This window comes from Pogoniulus pusillus, chromosome 40 (assembly GCF_015220805.1).
Source record: "Pogoniulus pusillus isolate bPogPus1 chromosome 40, bPogPus1.pri, whole genome shotgun sequence".
NCBI classification, from domain to species: domain Eukaryota; kingdom Metazoa; phylum Chordata; class Aves; order Piciformes; family Lybiidae; genus Pogoniulus; species Pogoniulus pusillus.
The window spans coordinates 3,630,359-3,645,783 of NC_087303.1; the positions used below are offsets into that span (position 1 = coordinate 3,630,359).

General features: G+C 64.8%; 4 protein-coding genes across 8 annotated transcripts; all 4 read left to right on the forward strand.

Annotated features, from left to right (window-relative positions):
- Positions 1-485: 485 nt before the first annotated feature.
- Positions 486-4,125, forward strand: NAGLU (N-acetyl-alpha-glucosaminidase). The gene is made up of 6 exons (XM_064174289.1): positions 486-922; positions 1,102-1,249; positions 1,330-1,476; positions 1,636-1,721; positions 1,976-2,232; positions 2,449-4,125. The coding sequence occupies exons 1-6, from the start codon at positions 522-524 to the stop codon at positions 3,663-3,665; spliced, it is 2,256 nt and encodes a 751-aa protein (XP_064030359.1). The 5' UTR covers positions 486-521; the 3' UTR covers positions 3,666-4,125.
- Positions 4,126-4,488: 363 nt separating this feature from the next.
- On the forward strand, positions 4,489-6,149 carry HSD17B1 (hydroxysteroid 17-beta dehydrogenase 1). 2 transcript variants are annotated; one of them, XM_064174381.1, is made up of 6 exons: positions 4,489-4,608; positions 4,764-4,925; positions 5,207-5,389; positions 5,464-5,557; positions 5,670-5,853; positions 5,930-6,149. In XM_064174381.1, the coding sequence occupies exons 1-6, from the start codon at positions 4,512-4,514 to the stop codon at positions 6,089-6,091; spliced, it is 882 nt and encodes a 293-aa protein (XP_064030451.1). In that variant the 5' UTR covers positions 4,489-4,511; the 3' UTR covers positions 6,092-6,149. The 2 variants fall into 2 exon arrangements, with proteins under 2 accessions (XP_064030451.1, XP_064030452.1); XM_064174382.1 differs by having other exon boundaries at positions 5,210-5,389.
- Positions 6,150-6,234: 85 nt separating this feature from the next.
- On the forward strand, positions 6,235-11,054 carry COASY (Coenzyme A synthase). 2 transcript variants are annotated; one of them, XM_064174313.1, is made up of 9 exons: positions 6,444-7,068; positions 7,415-7,629; positions 7,796-7,927; positions 8,169-8,358; positions 8,803-8,867; positions 9,399-9,483; positions 9,986-10,083; positions 10,160-10,306; positions 10,525-10,684. In XM_064174313.1, the coding sequence occupies exons 1-9, from the start codon at positions 6,459-6,461 to the stop codon at positions 10,579-10,581; spliced, it is 1,599 nt and encodes a 532-aa protein (XP_064030383.1). In that variant the 5' UTR covers positions 6,444-6,458; the 3' UTR covers positions 10,582-10,684. The 2 variants fall into 2 exon arrangements, with proteins under 2 accessions (XP_064030382.1, XP_064030383.1); XM_064174312.1 differs by lacking the exons at positions 9,986-10,083; positions 10,160-10,306 and having other exon boundaries at positions 6,235-7,068; positions 10,525-11,054.
- Positions 11,055-11,151: 97 nt separating this feature from the next.
- MLX (MAX dimerization protein MLX) lies at positions 11,152-15,312 on the forward strand. 3 transcript variants are annotated; one of them, XM_064174373.1, is made up of 8 exons: positions 11,152-11,837; positions 12,141-12,177; positions 12,325-12,414; positions 12,804-12,884; positions 13,079-13,178; positions 13,379-13,478; positions 13,625-13,826; positions 14,242-15,312. In XM_064174373.1, exons 1-8 carry the CDS (start codon positions 11,281-11,283, stop codon positions 14,296-14,298), a joined length of 1,224 nt encoding a protein of 407 aa, XP_064030443.1. In that variant the 5' UTR covers positions 11,152-11,280; the 3' UTR covers positions 14,299-15,312. The 3 variants fall into 3 exon arrangements, with proteins under 3 accessions (XP_064030443.1, XP_064030444.1, XP_064030446.1); XM_064174376.1 differs by having other exon boundaries at positions 11,730-11,837; positions 12,778-12,884; XM_064174374.1 differs by lacking the exons at positions 13,625-13,826; positions 14,242-15,312 and having other exon boundaries at positions 12,778-12,884; positions 13,379-13,468.
- The last annotated feature ends 113 nt before the right edge of the window (positions 15,313-15,425 follow it).

Genomic DNA, 15,425 nt, shown 5'->3' on the forward strand with positions numbered 1-15,425 from the left:
GCAACGGCGGGGCTCCGGTGGCCGGTCCCGCAGCGCTCCCTTCAGGTCGGAGTAGCCCCGGTGGGGCGGCTGTGGAACTATTCTGGCTCCGGGCTCCTGGGATAAGCGAGAACGGTCCCGCCAGTTCTCGGAGCTGGGGATGCTGCGGGGCTGCCGCGGCCCGGTTCGCCCCGCCCGTGCGGAGCCGCCGCAGGTAGGGAAGGTGAGGGAGGGTTTGTTCACCAAAGCAGCCTGGAGCCACCCTCCCCCCCGGACAACCCCGGCGGGTCGCGGTGCTCAGGCAGGAGCTGGAGCTGCAGCACCGGACCAGAGACCGAGAGCTGTCGGGGATGGGACGGGACAGGAGGTCGGTGCTCCCGGGACACCAGCGGTCCCGTGTCTGTTCAGTTCTGAGTGCCGGCCACGCCCGCGGAAGCAGCCACGCCTCCGCCCCGCTCCCGGTACCGGTTTGGCCTCGCCCCGCCCCAGCCCTGCCCACCGCCGGCTCGCGATTGGCGGCGGCACTGTGGCTGGTAGTGGCGATGATGTCCATGGCGGCGCGGCGGGGCCCGGGGCCGGTGTCGATGCTACTGCTTCTGCTGCTGTCGGCAACGGCGGCGGCGCGGGAGGGGGACCCGCGGCAGGAGGCGGCGGTGCGCGCGCTTGCACGGCGGCTGCTCGGCCCGCGCGCCGCCGCCGTGTCGCTGTCGGTGTCGGCGGCGCTGGCGGCAGGCGGCACCGACGCGTACTGGCTGCGCTCGCCGCCCGACGCCGCCGTGGCCGTGGCCGTGACGGGTTCCAGCGGCGTGGCGGCGGCCGCCGGCCTCTACCGATACCTGCGCGACTTCTGCGGCTGCCACCTCTCGTGGTCTGGAGCGCAGCTCCGCCTGCCTGACCCGCTGCCGCGGCTGCCGACCGAGATCCGCGCCTCCGCCCCCGGCAGGTAACAGGGGCTCCGCCGAGGCCGGGCCGGCCCCACCCGTCCTGCGATGGGGAAGAGGCTCCGGCCGTGGGGCCGGACGCTGCTCATGTCTCGTTAGCCCGGGACAGGCGCCGTTACGTAACGGGAGCGAGGCCGGGAGCGGGGGTACCCATCCCGCAGCCTCCCGAACCTGCCCGCAGGTTCCGCTACTACCAGAACGTCTGCACCCAGAGCTACTCCTACGCCTGGTGGGACTGGGAGCGCTGGGAGCGCGAGATCGACTGGATGGCACTGAGCGGCATCAACCTGGCGCTGGCCTTCGCGGGGCAGGAGGCTGTCTGGCAGCGGGTTGAGTATCGGGACCGGGGACCACCGGCCAGGGCGTTGGGGTGGCCGTGGGGCCGCTGACGCTCTGCCGCCCCGCGCAGGTGTACCGAACGCTGGGGCTGAACCAGTCTGAGATCGATGCCTACTTCACCGGGCCAGCCTTCCTGGCCTGGAACCGCATGGGCAACCTGCGGGGCTGGGCAGGGCCACTGCCGCCATCCTGGCACCTCAAACAGCTCTACCTGCAGGTACCCACACAACCTCCTGCCCCTGTCCTCGATGCCAGGGCTGCATTTGTGGAGGCTTGGGGGCACCTGCTCCTTTCCCCAAGCTCCAGCAGTGCCCAGGGCTCTCTTATGGGGAACTGGGGGCTCCTCTCCCCTCACTCCCTCCCTTCTCCCCCTCAGTACCGGATCGTGGAGCGGATGCGCTCGCTCGGGATGACCACGGTGCTGCCAGCCTTCGCGGGCCACGTGCCCCAGGGCGTTCTCCGGTGGGTGCAGCCCCACGTGCTTGCAGGCCCTGCAGGGCAGGGTAGCCCTGGCTGTAGTCCCCTTCCCTGTGTCTCAGTCCTGGGCCCTTCCTGAGGTCTCACCTCTGATGTGTGCCAGCTTCATGCGACACCTCTAGGGCCAGCACAGCTCCTGGCCCTCCTATGCCCATGGCAACTTCCTCAGTGGCTGCCCTGACCTGCAGGGGCATGCGGGCCTGTCCTGCCCCTGACCTCTGCTCTGCCCTCTGGTGCAGGGTCTTCCCACACATCAATGCGACTCGCCTCGGGGGCTGGAGCCACTTTGACTGTTCCTACTCATGTACCTACCTGCTGGACCCAGAGGATGCCATGTTCCAGGTGATTGGGACCCTCTTCCTGAAGGAGCTGATCAAGGAGTTTGGCACAGACCACATCTACAGTGCAGACACCTTCAATGAGATGACTCCACTCTCCTCAGACCCTGCCTATCTCTCCAGGGCCAGCAGCGCTGTCTTCAAGTCAATGACAGGAGGTGGGTCAGTGCAGTGCCACCCAGGTGTGGGGCTCTGGGTGGGGATAGCTGGGGTCCAGGGGTGGGTGGTGATGGGAGGTGGTTGCACTCGGGAGGTGCAAGACTCTCAGAGCTCCCTCTAAGAGGAGTGCTTGGTGGCCCTCAGGCCTCATGAGAGGCCAGCTGAACTTGTGGGCCCTGCCTGGAGCATCCCTGACTGTGCTCTTCTGTCCCCAGCTGACCCCGAGGCAGTGTGGTTGATGCAGGGATGGCTCTTCCAGCACCAGCCTGACTTCTGGCAGCCGGCACAGGTGCAGGCACTGCTGCGTGCTGTGCCCCTCGGCAGAATGATTGTCCTTGACCTCTTTGCTGAGTCCAAGCCTGTCTACCTGTGGACAGAATCCTTCTATGGGCAACCCTTCATCTGGTGCATGCTGCACAACTTTGGGGGCAACCACGGCCTCTTTGGTACCGTGGAGGCCATCAACCATGGCCCATTTGTGGCCAGGAACTTCCCAAACTCCACCATGGTGGGCACTGGGCTGGTGCCCGAGGGCATCGAGCAGAATGACATGGTGTACGAGCTGATGAATGAGCTGGGCTGGTGCCAGGAGCCCCTTGACCTCCCCAGCTGGGTGACCCGCTATGCCGAGCGCCGCTACGGCGCTCCAAACACTGCTGCGGCTGCGGCCTGGCAGCTGCTCCTGCGCAGCGTTTACAACTGCACCGGCGTCTGCGTCAACCACAACCACAGCCCGCTGGTGCGCCGACCCTCCCTCCGCATGGACACGGAGCTGTGGTACAACGCCAGCGACGTCTACGAGGCCTGGCGCCTGCTGCTGAGCGCCAGCGCCCAGCTGGGCTCCAGCTCCACCTTCCGCTACGACCTGGTGGACGTGACGCGGCAGGCGGCCCAGCAGCTGGTGAGCGACTACTACCAGGACATTCGCCGCGCCTTCCAGAACCAGGCGCTGCCCGACCTGCTGACGGCCGGCGGGCTGCTGGTCTACGACTTGCTGCCGGAGCTGGACAGCCTCCTGTCCAGCCACAGCCTCTTCCTGCTGGGCCGCTGGCTGGAGAGTGCCCGTGCCATGGCCACCAGTGACCAGGAGGCTGAGCAGTACGAGCTGAACGCCCGGAACCAGGTGACACTCTGGGGGCCCAGCGGGAACATCCTGGATTATGCCAACAAGCAGCTGGGGGGGCTGGTGCTGGACTACTATGGTGTGCGCTGGAGCCTCTTTGTCTCTGTCCTAGTGGAGAGCCTCAATTCAGGCATCCCCTTCCACCAGGACCAGTTCAACCAAGCTGTTTTCCAGGTAGAGAGAGGCTTTGTCTATAACAGGAAGCGCTACCCAGTCATGCCAGCTGGGGACACGCTGGAGATCTGCAGGAGGCTGTTCCTCAAGTACTACCCCAGGGCCCTGCAGCACAGCCAGGCTGGGCCTGCGTGACTTTGGGCCATGCCTCCAGAGCCTCTGCCAGAAGGGAGGGCAGAGACCCCCATGTCCTTATCATGTCCAGGACCCCACAGCTCCTGGCCTGATGACTGCATCCTGGCCATGCTGGAATGAAGATGCAGACTCCCTGTTTGGCTGGCAAGTCGGTGATGGCAGAGAGGCAGCCAAGGAGCATCTGCTCCTGCCCTGAGGGAATTGGGGAACTGGCCTGATTCCGGTGTGGTCCTGGGCCTCCCTGTGCCAGGTGCTCCCAGCTCCATGGACTTCAGTGCTTGCAGGAACCCACCCAGATTTGTGCCCTGTGTATTGAAAAAGACTCTGTGGAGTTTTCTGCACACTTTCTGGAGTTTTCTGGGGACACACTCCCTGGGAAGGGGTTTCAAGGACTTGCCCCCAGCTGTGGCACTACCAGACTGCAGAGCAATTAAAGGCCTGGCCCCGGAGTGCTCTCTTCTCCCACCTGTGTCTGTCCCTACTCCAGCGTGGGACTTGTGTGAGACAGGGCAGAGGAGCAGCACTGGGCCCCCAACCTGCATAGCTGGGGAAATGTGCTGCCAGGTGTGTGCCAGCAGCTGGCACTGTGCAGCGTGGCTGGTGCTAGCCCTGGCTGGTGCAGCCCCCGCGGCTGCGGCTCCCTTTGTGCCCCAGAGCCTCCTGCGTGGGGGATCCTGGCTCTGCAGGGTCTTTATCATGGCAGCTGTGTGAACATCAAGGCGCAGGGAGGTGGAGGGGAAGAGCCTTCAGATAAGGCAGCAGACACAACAGCCACGGTGTGGGGCGGGGGTCCCCCCTCCCAGCCCTCTTAAACAGCAGAGCCCTCTCAGCCGGCACCGTGTGCCCATGGAGAAAACCACGGTGCTGATCACAGGCTGCTCCTCGGGCATCGGCCTAGGGCTGGCTGCACGGCTGGCAGCTGACACTGCTGGCAGGTTCAAAGGTAAAGAGGTCATCCTGCGCCGGGGGGCTACGGCATCCCGGGGGGCTCCTGGGCTGGGCCTTGCCAAAGACAGCAGCTCCCCTGGGCTGGGCAGGGGCTGGCAGCAGTGGAGCGATTTGGTGGCGCCGCTGCCCATAGCTGCGCTCTCTCTGCAGTGTTTGCCACCATGCGCGACCTGGGCAAGGCCGAGCAGCTGCTGGAGCGCTTTGGGGGCTGCTGCCCTGACACGCTGGAGCTGCTGCAGCTCGATGTCACCGACCTGCGCTCGCTGGCAGCTGCGGCGCAGCGGCTGCAGGGGCAGCAGCTGGATGTGCTAGGTATGGCTCTTTCTGATGTCCCTGCTGTCCTCAGGGTGGCTGGGGGAGGACTTTTCTGGGGTCACCAACTCTCCTCAGAGCCCTGGGAGCAGCTGGCACACTGCAGGAGGTGCTGGCAGTCCTGGGGCTGGAATGAGGCATACTCAGTGGGGCAGGGGTTCCAGAGCTGGGGTTTGGGGGTGCCAGGGGTCACTGGCTCATCAATCCTGCCTTCTGGCACCTTGATGGTGCAAGGAAATGTCGGGGGGCTGCGGTGCCCTACTCAGTGCCGCTGTGCCCAGCAGTCTGTAATGCGGGGATGGGACTGATGGGTCCCCTGGAGACCTGCTCTGACCAGGCCATGAAGACCATCTTTGACGTGAACCTCTTTGGAGCCATCCGCACCATCCGGGCGTTCCTGCCCGCCATGAAGCGCCGCAGGGCCGGGCGGATCATCGTCTCCAGCAGCATCGGGGGGCTGCAAGGTGAGGCCCCTGGCAGGCTGTGGCACGGGGAACTGGGGAAGAGTCCCAATGCTCACGGTGCAACTCTGCCCCAGGGCTGCCCTTCAACGCTGTGTACTGTGCCAGCAAGTTCGCAGTGGAGGGGCTGTGTGAGAGCTTGGCCATCGTCCTGCGCCCCTTCAACATCCAGTCAGTGCCAGTGGGGCCGCGGGGGTCGCGCTCCTGCCCTCCGTGCACAGGGGTGGCAGTGCCAGGGCAGGGGACGATGGTGGCTGAGTTGCCGCTCTACTGCTTCCCGCAGCCTGACGCTGGTGGAGTGCGGACCTGTCAACAGCAGCTTCACGGCCAACCTGCAGCGCCCGGACCCCGAGGGCAGCGAGCTGCAGGGCCTGGACGCCGGCACACGGAGCCTCTACCGCCGCTTCCTGCAGCACTGCCACGGCCTCTTCCGCGACGCGGCCCAGGAGGTGGACGAGGTGCTGCAGGTCAGTCCCTGCGGGGTGGGGTGGACGTCGGCGGGCGGCCGTCGGATGAGTCTGACCACCCCCCCTGCGGTGCCAGGTGTACCTGGAGGCCATCGGCAGCCCCTGCCCGCCCCTGCGCTGTGTCACCACCCAGCTGCTGGCCCCGCTGCGGCGCCTGAGGCTGGGCAGTGCCGACGGCTCCGCGTACGTGCGAGCCATGCACGACTTCGTGTTCGGACACGGCGAGGAGCAGCCCTGAGCGCAGCCGCCGGCGTGTCCCGGTACCACTGTGTCGTTAATAAAGCCCTTTGCACGGCTCCCGGTTCTTCCCTCTCGGCGCAGTCCCCACGCCGAGCAGCACTGGCCGGGGACTGCCGCGGGTTCCGCCCTGTGCCCGGAAGCGGAGACGGAGGGGACGGCTGTGGGACCGTGCCCGGGGGTGCCCCGGCGACACGAGCCGGGGACCGGGTCTGTCTGTCTCCTCCCTCGGTGGGCGGGGCCCGGCCCCTACGCACCGGAGCGCCCCGTGACGTCCCCTCCCCGCTGTCGGGCTCCCTCCGAGAGGCGGTGTCGGTGCCGGGGCGGGCCTCCCGGCACGTTCCGGGGCGGCGGCTTCCGGCGGGGCCATGCCGCCGTTCGGCGCGGGGCTGCTGGTGCTGACGGCGCCGTTGGCCGCGCTGCCCCGGCGGGCGGCGGCGGCGGTGGCGGCGGCGGCGGGGCTGGTGGCGGGGCCGCTGTACGTGCACCTGCAGCCGGGGCTGCGTCTGGCGACTCCCGCGCCCTGCCCCGCCGCCCCGCCCGCCGGCCCCGCGCTGCTCCGGGCCCTGGACGCGCTCTACGCGGCGGCGGCGCGGCGGGGGCTGGACCTGCGCGTCCTGTTGGCCCCCAGTCGCCGCCTTGCCCGTCCGCCCCGCGTCCTGCTGCTCCCCGCCGCCGAGGCTCCAGGGCCGCCGGGGCCGGTGCAACTCGGCCTGCAGCACCTGGCCGCCGCCGCCTACGGCTGCCCGCCACAGCTGCCCGCGCTGCTGCTGGACGACGCTGAGGAGGACCCCGGGGAGAGTCCTGGGGAGGACCCCGGCGAGGACCTCGACGCAGCCCTTCCCGGCTTTTCCGACGTGGCGGTCGGCGGCACCTTCGACCGCCTGCACGGTGCCCACCGCTTCCTGCTCAGCGCCTGCTGCCTCCTGGCCCAGCGCCGGGTCCTGGCCGGTGTGGCCGACGGCGATCTTCTTCGCCGTGAGTCCCGGGGCGGCTGTCGGCAGCGTGCTGGAACGGGGCGGGCAGCCCGGACCACCCGGCCTAACTGCCGGTGTGGGGCCGAGAGATCTGCCCAGTTCTGCCCGAGACAGGGGGTACCGGTAGCCCCGTACCCAACAGGGTGCTGTCTGGGCAGGGTGACAGGCGGGACCTGTTGTCCTGCCGCATGCAGACACAGAGCTGAGGGTGCCTTGGGAGCAGGGAACGGGAGGAGGGGAGGAGCAGGGAGCAGCCTGCCGAAGCCACGGCTGGGTTTTGTCCCCGTCTTGCCCCTCCGCCGTGCTGCTGTCGCTCCGCCGATGCTCTTGCCTCTGGTGCCCGGCAGACAAGGTGCTGGCAGAGCTGATCGAGCCCTACGAGCTGCGGGCAGCCAAGCTGCGGGAGTTCCTGCAGGACGTGCAGCCCTCGCTGCGCTACGACATCGTGCCGCTGGCCGACCCCTACGGCCCCTCGGTCACGGACCCCGACCTGCAGTGCTTGGTGGTCAGCGAGGAGACCCGCAGGGGCGGAGAGGCCGTCAACAAGAAGAGGCTTGAAAACGTAATGCCTGCACCGTGGCCTGCTGGGCTGCCCCTTCCTGCCCCTCTACCCCTGCCCACTGCTGCCCATGGGCAGCTCAGGTCTCAGTGAGCAGACAGAGCTGTTTCGTGCCCCAGCGTGGGCTTGAGGGCAGCGTGGCAGCTTTTGGGGCTCTCTTCTCTCGCAGGGGCTCCCCAAGCTGGTGCTTTATGAGATCCTGTTGATGAAGGACCCCGATCACAGCCAGAACGAGGAGGAGAAGATCAGCTCCTCCAGCCTGCGGCAGAGGCTGCTGGGGACACTGCTGCGGCCCCCACGGGTGAGGGGGCTCAGAGAACTGCAGGCTGTGATGGGAGCTCTGTGCCCGGGAGGAGGGGGCAGCCTGGGGAAACGAGAGCAGGCTCACACCTGGCTGAAGGGGACAAAGTTCAGGGCACCACTTGTGTGCTGGCAGCAGCAGGCCAGGACTCATCCTGCCCATCCCCAGGCTAGCTGGGTGGGATCCTTCTCCAGAGCCCCTGCCCTCTGTCTGCTGGCAACACCTTTCCCTCTGCCCTCAGCAAAACCGTGCCTTGCCATCACACCCGTACGTCATTGGCCTGACTGGAGGGACTGGGAGTGGGAAAACCTCCATCGCCAGGCTCATGGGGCACCTGGGAGCATTCATCATCGATGCTGACAAGCTGGGCCATGCTGTCTACAGCCCCAGTGGCCCTGCCTACAAGCAGGTGGTGGCCTCCTTTGGGGCAGGTAGAGCCACCAAGGGCTGTGGGGAGGACCGGGCGGAGGGAGGGGAGTGCCAGCGACCCAGCATCCAGAGAGCTGCCCTGGCCTGCACCCCCCTGCCTCCCCAGGGGCTTTGGGCTCCACACCCCCAAGTTCTGCAGCTGATTCAGTGATGGCTGTACCCCAGTGGGGCAAACCCACTGTGACCCCAAGTCCTGCATGTTCCACATCAGAGCAGCTGTAAAGTGGCTGGCATGGAAGGGTGGATTGGGCTGCTCCTTCTCCAGGATAAACTTTTCCCTGTGCTTCTCTGGAGTAAGGAGTGGAGCTGCTGGGTCAGGTCCTGGAGCTCCTTTCTGGGCCCCATTGAGAGCACTGTGCTGCAGTGCTCCTGCTCTGCCCTGGGCTCACCACAGGGCAGCAAGGTTGCTTCATTTCTCCCGAGCCTGTTCTGCTGCTGTCTTGCAGAAATCCTGAACCAGGATGGGACAATTAACAGGAGAGTCCTTGGGGCCAAAGTGTTTGGAAACCAGGTAAGAGTGGCACAGAGCCTGGCAATGTTTAATCAGGGAGCCCACCCTCTGCTCAGGCTTTTTCAGCCCTTGGAGCTGGTGACTCCTCCCTGGCTGCACTCTGGCAGTGACGTGTGGAGAGGGCAGGACACAGAGGTCTTGTCCTGGTAGCCAAGTTGGCAGCTGTGCTGGACACGCTCCTCTTGCCCCAGCAGCTGCTGCCTCCCTGCCCCCATCCCCACCTTCCCTACCCCCCACTTGCCCTTTGCCCGGGAGAGCCTCAGCCTTTATGCAGAATAGGAGGTCTCAGGCCTTTGTGTGCTCCGAGTTGGTACCTGGGGGGGGCTCAGTGACATGGAGCCAAACCTGCCCTCTGTGCCTGTCTGTGTCGGCTGAACCAGTGCTCAGCCTCTTGCTGGGGCCAGGCTGCCCATTGTGCCACAGCAGGGTCTTTCTGGGTGCCCTCTGTGACTGCTGCTGCCTCTAGTGATCCCTGTGTTGGCTACCCAGGGGTTCTCAGGCAGTCACCAAGTCCCTCCTGGTCCTTTCTAGGAGAAGCTGAAGAATCTCACAGACATTGTGTGGCCTGAGATAGCCCAGATGGTCAAGGAGCAGATCAGGGAGGCAGCTGCTCAAGGTAACACGACCCAGAGTGCCCTCAGTCTTTGGCAGCTCTGTGTTTTCAGTGCTGAGGAACTCCCCCTTCCCCCCTCTGCTGGACAGCACCTCGGCATTTTCACCAGCAGGTCTCTGAGCAAACTGTGAGCTCAGCTGAGTTTTGGAGGAGGGTAGAGGTTGCTTTGTCTTTCCCACACGACTTCAAGTTTGTTTTCAGAGCAGTGCTCTAGAAGCAAGCTGCTTCCTTCTCTTGGGAGGTGCTTGTAGCTTGGTAGGTGTTTGGCTGAAGGCAATGGTTTGCTGTGCCCCAGGGACCTGCCATCCCATGGTTGCCCTTAAAGCCTCTCCCTGCTGCTCTCTTCTCCACCTGCAATTATTTGGCTCAGTTCAGAGTATCTCTGCTGCCAGCTTGCAAGCAGGTGTGGCTCAGCCAGCAGGAGTGGACAGGCAGGGTGAGACTCTGAGGGGCAGTCATGCTGCCAAGTGACTGCCCTGTAAGGAACAAGAGCCTCGTCCTGCAGGGAGTGCTGTGTGCGTGCTGGACGCTGCGGTGCTGCTGGAGGCTGGCTGGCAGGACATGGTCCATGAGGTGTGGACAGCCATCATCCCTGAGGAGGAGGTGGGCAATGCCCCTTGGCCTGTCACTGATGCTGGGGACTGTCCAGGCAGCTGAGTGTCCCCTCTGATCCTGCCAGGCTGTGAAGCGCGTGGTGGCCCGGGACGGGCTGAGCGAGGAGGCTGCTCGCAGCCGGCTGCAGAACCAGATGAGCAACAGCCAAAGGGTGGAGCGGGCACAGGTGGTGCTGTGCACGCTCTGGGAGCCAGATGTCACCCGCAGGCAGGTGAGCCCCAGCCCAGCTCTGACTTCGGTGACAAGGTGGGCAGTGGACAACCATGATGGGGATCAGAAGGCTCAATGCTGTACTGTACTGTCTTGCATGGTGTGCTGGGGGTGCAGTGGGGGACCCTGTGTGCCATTCCTGACATGCTCTGGTGGCACTTGCCTTGTCCCTGGCTTGGCTGTGGGCTCTGAGGTGCTGCCCCATGTGTTTTCTGGCAGGTGGAGAAGGCCTGGGACCTCCTGCAGCAGCGCCTGGCCCAGGAGGGCAGCCTGTGAGGGGGTCATGCTCCTCTACCATCACTCACCAACCCACGCAGGTGGGAAGGGCTGTGAGGGACCCTGTCCTGGCACTACTCACCCTCAGTGAGCTGTGCCATGCTGAGGAGGAGCACAGCATGGGACCAGGGGAACCTTCTGCCCCTTGGAGAGAGGGAGGGACGCTGGTGCCCACCTCTCCCTGTGTGACAGTAAAGAAACTTCTGCCTTTGCGTGTCCATGTCCTGGTCCTGTCCCGTGTAACCCTGCCCACACCGGCCGACGTGTCTCTGGAGCCACCCGCTCTGCAGGATGCAGGGGTCCGGGGAACGGGAGTCCTTTCCCTTGCCTTCACCGCCTTGACACACTCGGTGCTGCCGGGAATCGCAATGCCCGGGGCCACGGCGCCCCCCTGTGATGTCATCGGGTGCACAAATCCGTCCCGCCCCGCTACCGGCAGCGCAGACCTGAGCGCAGACGCTGCTTAGGGCAGTGAGGGGCGGCGGAGCTGCCGTGCGAGAGCCTGCGCGAGGCTCGGGGACTGTCCTCGCTGCCGGCGGGCTCCGGGGCAGGTAGGGCTCCAGCGGGTACCGGCGGCGCTCGTCCGCCTGCTGCCGCAGCCCCCCAGCACCTCCCCGCTCTTCCCTCGGTCTCCTGAAGTGCCGCTCGGCGTTGCGCGCCCGCCTGGACGGGCTCCTCCTGGACGAGGTGGCGAAGCGGATGGTGTCGGCCTTCCAGGGCTGGGCGCGGGAGCTGCGCAGGCTGCAGGCGGTCGCGGCGGGAGCCGCTCCCTGGCGCTCGGTTCCGGTTTCGGCGAGGCTCCGCCGTCAGCCCCGCGCGGGCACTCCCACTCACGGTTATTTGCCTAAAGACAAAGCATTTATTTTGCCACCCCTTCGGCTGTCGCCCATCGCTGGCACAAGCACCGCAGGACACAAACGGAGCCGGGGAACGTCCGGTACCCCGGCAGCGAGAGCCGCTGTAATGCATCACCGTGGCGTCAGGCTCATTGCAACGTCACGGAGCACGCCCGGGTGCGGAGCGGGCGCCCCCTGCTGGCTCGGGGGAGCGGCGCAGGCAGAGCGGAGGGTGCGGAGCGGGCGCCCCCTGCTGGCTCGGGGGAGCGGCGCAGGCAGAGCGGAGGTGCGGAGCGGGCGCCCCCTGCTGGCTCGGGGGAGCGGCGCGGGCTGTGTTTCCCGTGGGCCCCTGCGGCAGACCGGGGCGGGCGGAAGATGGCGGAGCCGCCCGGCGCCGCGGCGGAGGATTCGTGGGGGAAGGTAGGTCCGTTCACGGGACCGGAGCTGGGACCGGGCGGTCTGGCCCCGCTAAGACCGAGGGCGCTGGGCTGAGGCGAGGCGCGGGGCCGAGTGCGGGCGGGCGCGGCGGCGGTGGCGCGGGCGAAGGAGGGCGAGAGGGGCAGGGTCAAGGCGAGGGGCGCCGAGAGTGCCGGAACCGGAGCTGAAGAGCGGGGAGCGCTGCTCGGGCAGAACGGGGCTCCCGGGGCAGCCGGGCCGGGCGCGGGGCCGCGGTTCGCCGCCCCAGTCCAGCTGACGTCTCTCCTCCCGCCGGCCCCGCGCAAGGTGGACGCAGCCTGCAGCGACAATGGCCTGGACTCAGGTAGGTGTCCGGCCCTGGGCCACCCCCGCGCAGTCACAGCAGCGGGACGGTGGCGCCGGCAGCCGCCTGCTGCCCTGCCCTGCCCTGCCCTGCCCTGCCCCGGCCAGCCGTGCGGGTCTGCCCCTCACTGCGGAACTCCTCTCGCAGCGCTCTTCGTGGAGAACGCCAGGAAGGGGAACATTGTGTCACGAGCCAACAGCATCGGCTCCACCAGCGCCTCCTCTGTCCCCAACACAGGTGGGCCCCCGGGGCTTGGCCCCTGCTCCTCCTGCTTGTGGTGGTGGTGCCCATCGGGTAGCAGGGCTTCAGCATCCCTCGGTGCTGAGGGTGCCAGGGCAGAAACTTCGAGGTGCCTGGGCAGGGTCTGCACCCCTGGGGTGGTTATAGGGTGTTAGAGCTTCCAGAGTCTCTTGTGTCTGCCTTTGGCCCAGCCTGCTGGAGCCAGCTGCTGTCCCAGGTGAGTCCAGGGCTGTCCTAGGAGCATGGAGCCATCCAGGGCTTGGTTCCAGCCCGCTGGGCTGTGTGGTGACAGCCCGCACTGTACCCCCACACTGTGGGCACTCTGTGGGCTCCACACTGACCTGAGCCCTGCTGGCACAGATGATGAGGACAGTGACTACCACCAGGAGCCCTGCAAGGAGTCGTACAAGGACCAGCGCCGGCGGGCACACACCCAGGCGGAGCGCAAGCGGCGAGATGCCATCAAGGTAACCGGGGACTGGCTGGCATCAGGGCTCTGCAGCACCCTGCATCTGCCCCTTGTGCTCCCAGACCTGCCCTCCTCAGCAGTGTACTGGCAGCTGCCTTGGCACTGGCTGGCAGTGTGCTGGCAGCTGGGGTTTGACGCTTTGAAAACAAGCTGAGCTCCAATCACCTGCGCTGTGCCTCTGCTTCCCTGCAGAAAGGCTACGATGACTTGCAGGCCATCGTCCCCACCTGTGAGCAGCAGGATTTCTCCATAGGCTCCCAGAAGCTGAGCAAGGCTATTGTGCTCCAGAAAAGTGAGTTGAGGCTGGGAAGAGGGCAGGGGGTGGTGCCAACACCCAGAATGCCTTGAAGAAGTCATGCTGGGAGGAGGTTCGGCTCTCTTGGAGGTGTCTGGGCACCCCAGGAGCTGGCTGCCTCCACTGGGGCACCTCCTGTGGGGATCTCAGGGACCTGTGTGTGCTCTCAGATCCTCACTTGGTGTTTTCATGCTCAGCCATTGACTACATCCAGTTCCTGCACAAGGAGAAAAAGAAGCAAGAGGAGGAAGTTTCTACCCTTAGAAAAGATGTGATGGCCTTGAAGATCATGAAAGTGTAAGGCAGGAGCTGCAGCTTCCCAGCAGTTGCTGGTTGGAGGATCTGGGTCCTCCCTGTCCTGCAGCAGTTCTTAGGGGCAGCAAGAGGCAGGGAGCTCTGCCCCGTGGTCCTGGAGGCCTTACTCTGCTGCTGCTCTGTTTCAGGAACTATGAGCAGATTGTGAAAGCTCATCAGGACAACCCAAGTGAAGGCAAGGACCAGGTCTCTGACGAGATGAAGTTCAACGTTTTCCAAGGCATTATGGATTCTTTGTTTCAGTCTTTCAACGCCTCCATCTCAGTGACAAGTTTTCAGGAGCTCTCAGCTTGTGTCTTCAGCTGGATTGAGGAGCACTGCAAGCCCCAGGTGAGCAGGGCTGTGAAGAGGGCAGGGGGAAATAGGGCTGGGGGGAGCCAAGAGTGCCAAGCTCTGGCCTGTCTGACTCCAGCTGCTGGACTGCTCTGTCATTAAGCTGGCCCAGGTGAAGCCAGTTCAGGAGGGACCTGCTTGTTGCCATTTGCCCTTGGGACACGCCTGAATTGCTTTGGGTATTAAGAAGCCTCTGAGGGGAGTTGGCACTGGGACAGGGTCAAAGCCTGCCCTGCTGTGGTGGTCTGGGACTCCATGGTCAGGAACAGTGTGGGGAGCACTGCCCATGTTGGGGCTGGAGTGTTTGGCACCACAGATGCTAGTGCCAGGGGGATGCCTGTGGCATGTGTCCCAGGCTGGTGTGGGAGTTGCTCACTGTGGGTAGATGCTGACAACCTCTCCTGTGCCACAGACACTGCGGGACATCGTGATCGGGGTCCTGCACCAGCTGAAGAGTCAACTCTACTGAGCCTGCCCCTGGCAGCACCAGCGGCTCTGGGGCCTCTGCACCCCTGAGGCCAGCAACTCCTGCCCAGGGCCTGGGTGTTGGGCACTGGGAGGGGCTGGGCCAGCTCCCTCCTGGCTGTTTTTAAAGCTTCTTTGAATTATTTATTGCATTAACTACAAAGCAAAACAAGGCTGTGCGAAGAGCAGCTCCACGGTTCCTGCCACAGTTGTTGCTACCAAATGTCTGCAGGGACTTGGGAAGGGGCAGAAACGTTTGTGGGGCAGAGGTCATGTGAGGGGCTGGAGTCTGCAGCTCAAGGCAGCTGGGATGGGGTCTGCCTGTGGCACCAACTCAGCTGTGAAGCAGAGATAAGCACAGGCCTCGGATACAGCTCCTCTGACCCTGGGAAGGGGAAAGAAATAGGAACCCCAAAGCTGCTGGTTTCTGGTAAAACAGCCTGGGGCTGGGTTTCTCCCAGCTTACCCCCCTGCCCCAGAGCAGCTCTTACAGCGTGGATGTTTCAGTTGAGATGTGGGCAGGCAACACCCCCAACTTTGACTTGGTTTTGTTTTGGTCTCTGAATCACCCAGTTCCTCCTGCAGCAGCCCCAGTGTCAGCAGGGTTTGCTCTCTGTGTCCCCACTGTCCCCAGGGCAGTGATGCTGTAGCAGGAGCATGTTTAGGCTGCTGCTTCTGTCCACCTTTAGCAGCAGAGAACCCACTCGGGGGGGTGTTTGTTCTACAGAACTCCTCACCCTCTCTCTGTTCGTGTGGGCCCTTTGCAAGGCTCTAGAAGCCCAGAGACAGACCTCACCCATAAAGCACACACAGGGCAGCTGGGGCTCCCCTGGGAGCTGGTGTGAAGAAAACCTTTGTGGGGAGCAGGGTGGGGCTGGGGCCCTGCGGTGGCACCCAGGGCACAGGCCGAGCCCCAGGAGCTGCCTCGGGCAGAGGTGAAGCTTTACAGACCTCACCTGGAAAACAAAATATTTTTCTATTGTGAAAAGTAATTAAATAAATTTTGCTGAATGTTTTATCAATTCTTCTGCTTTTGCTGCTGCTGCTCAGTGCCTGGAGCCTTCCCTCAGAGCTGTTTGGTTCTGGAAGCCCAGCCTGATCCTTGTGGCTCAAGTTGCTCAAGCCTGGCTC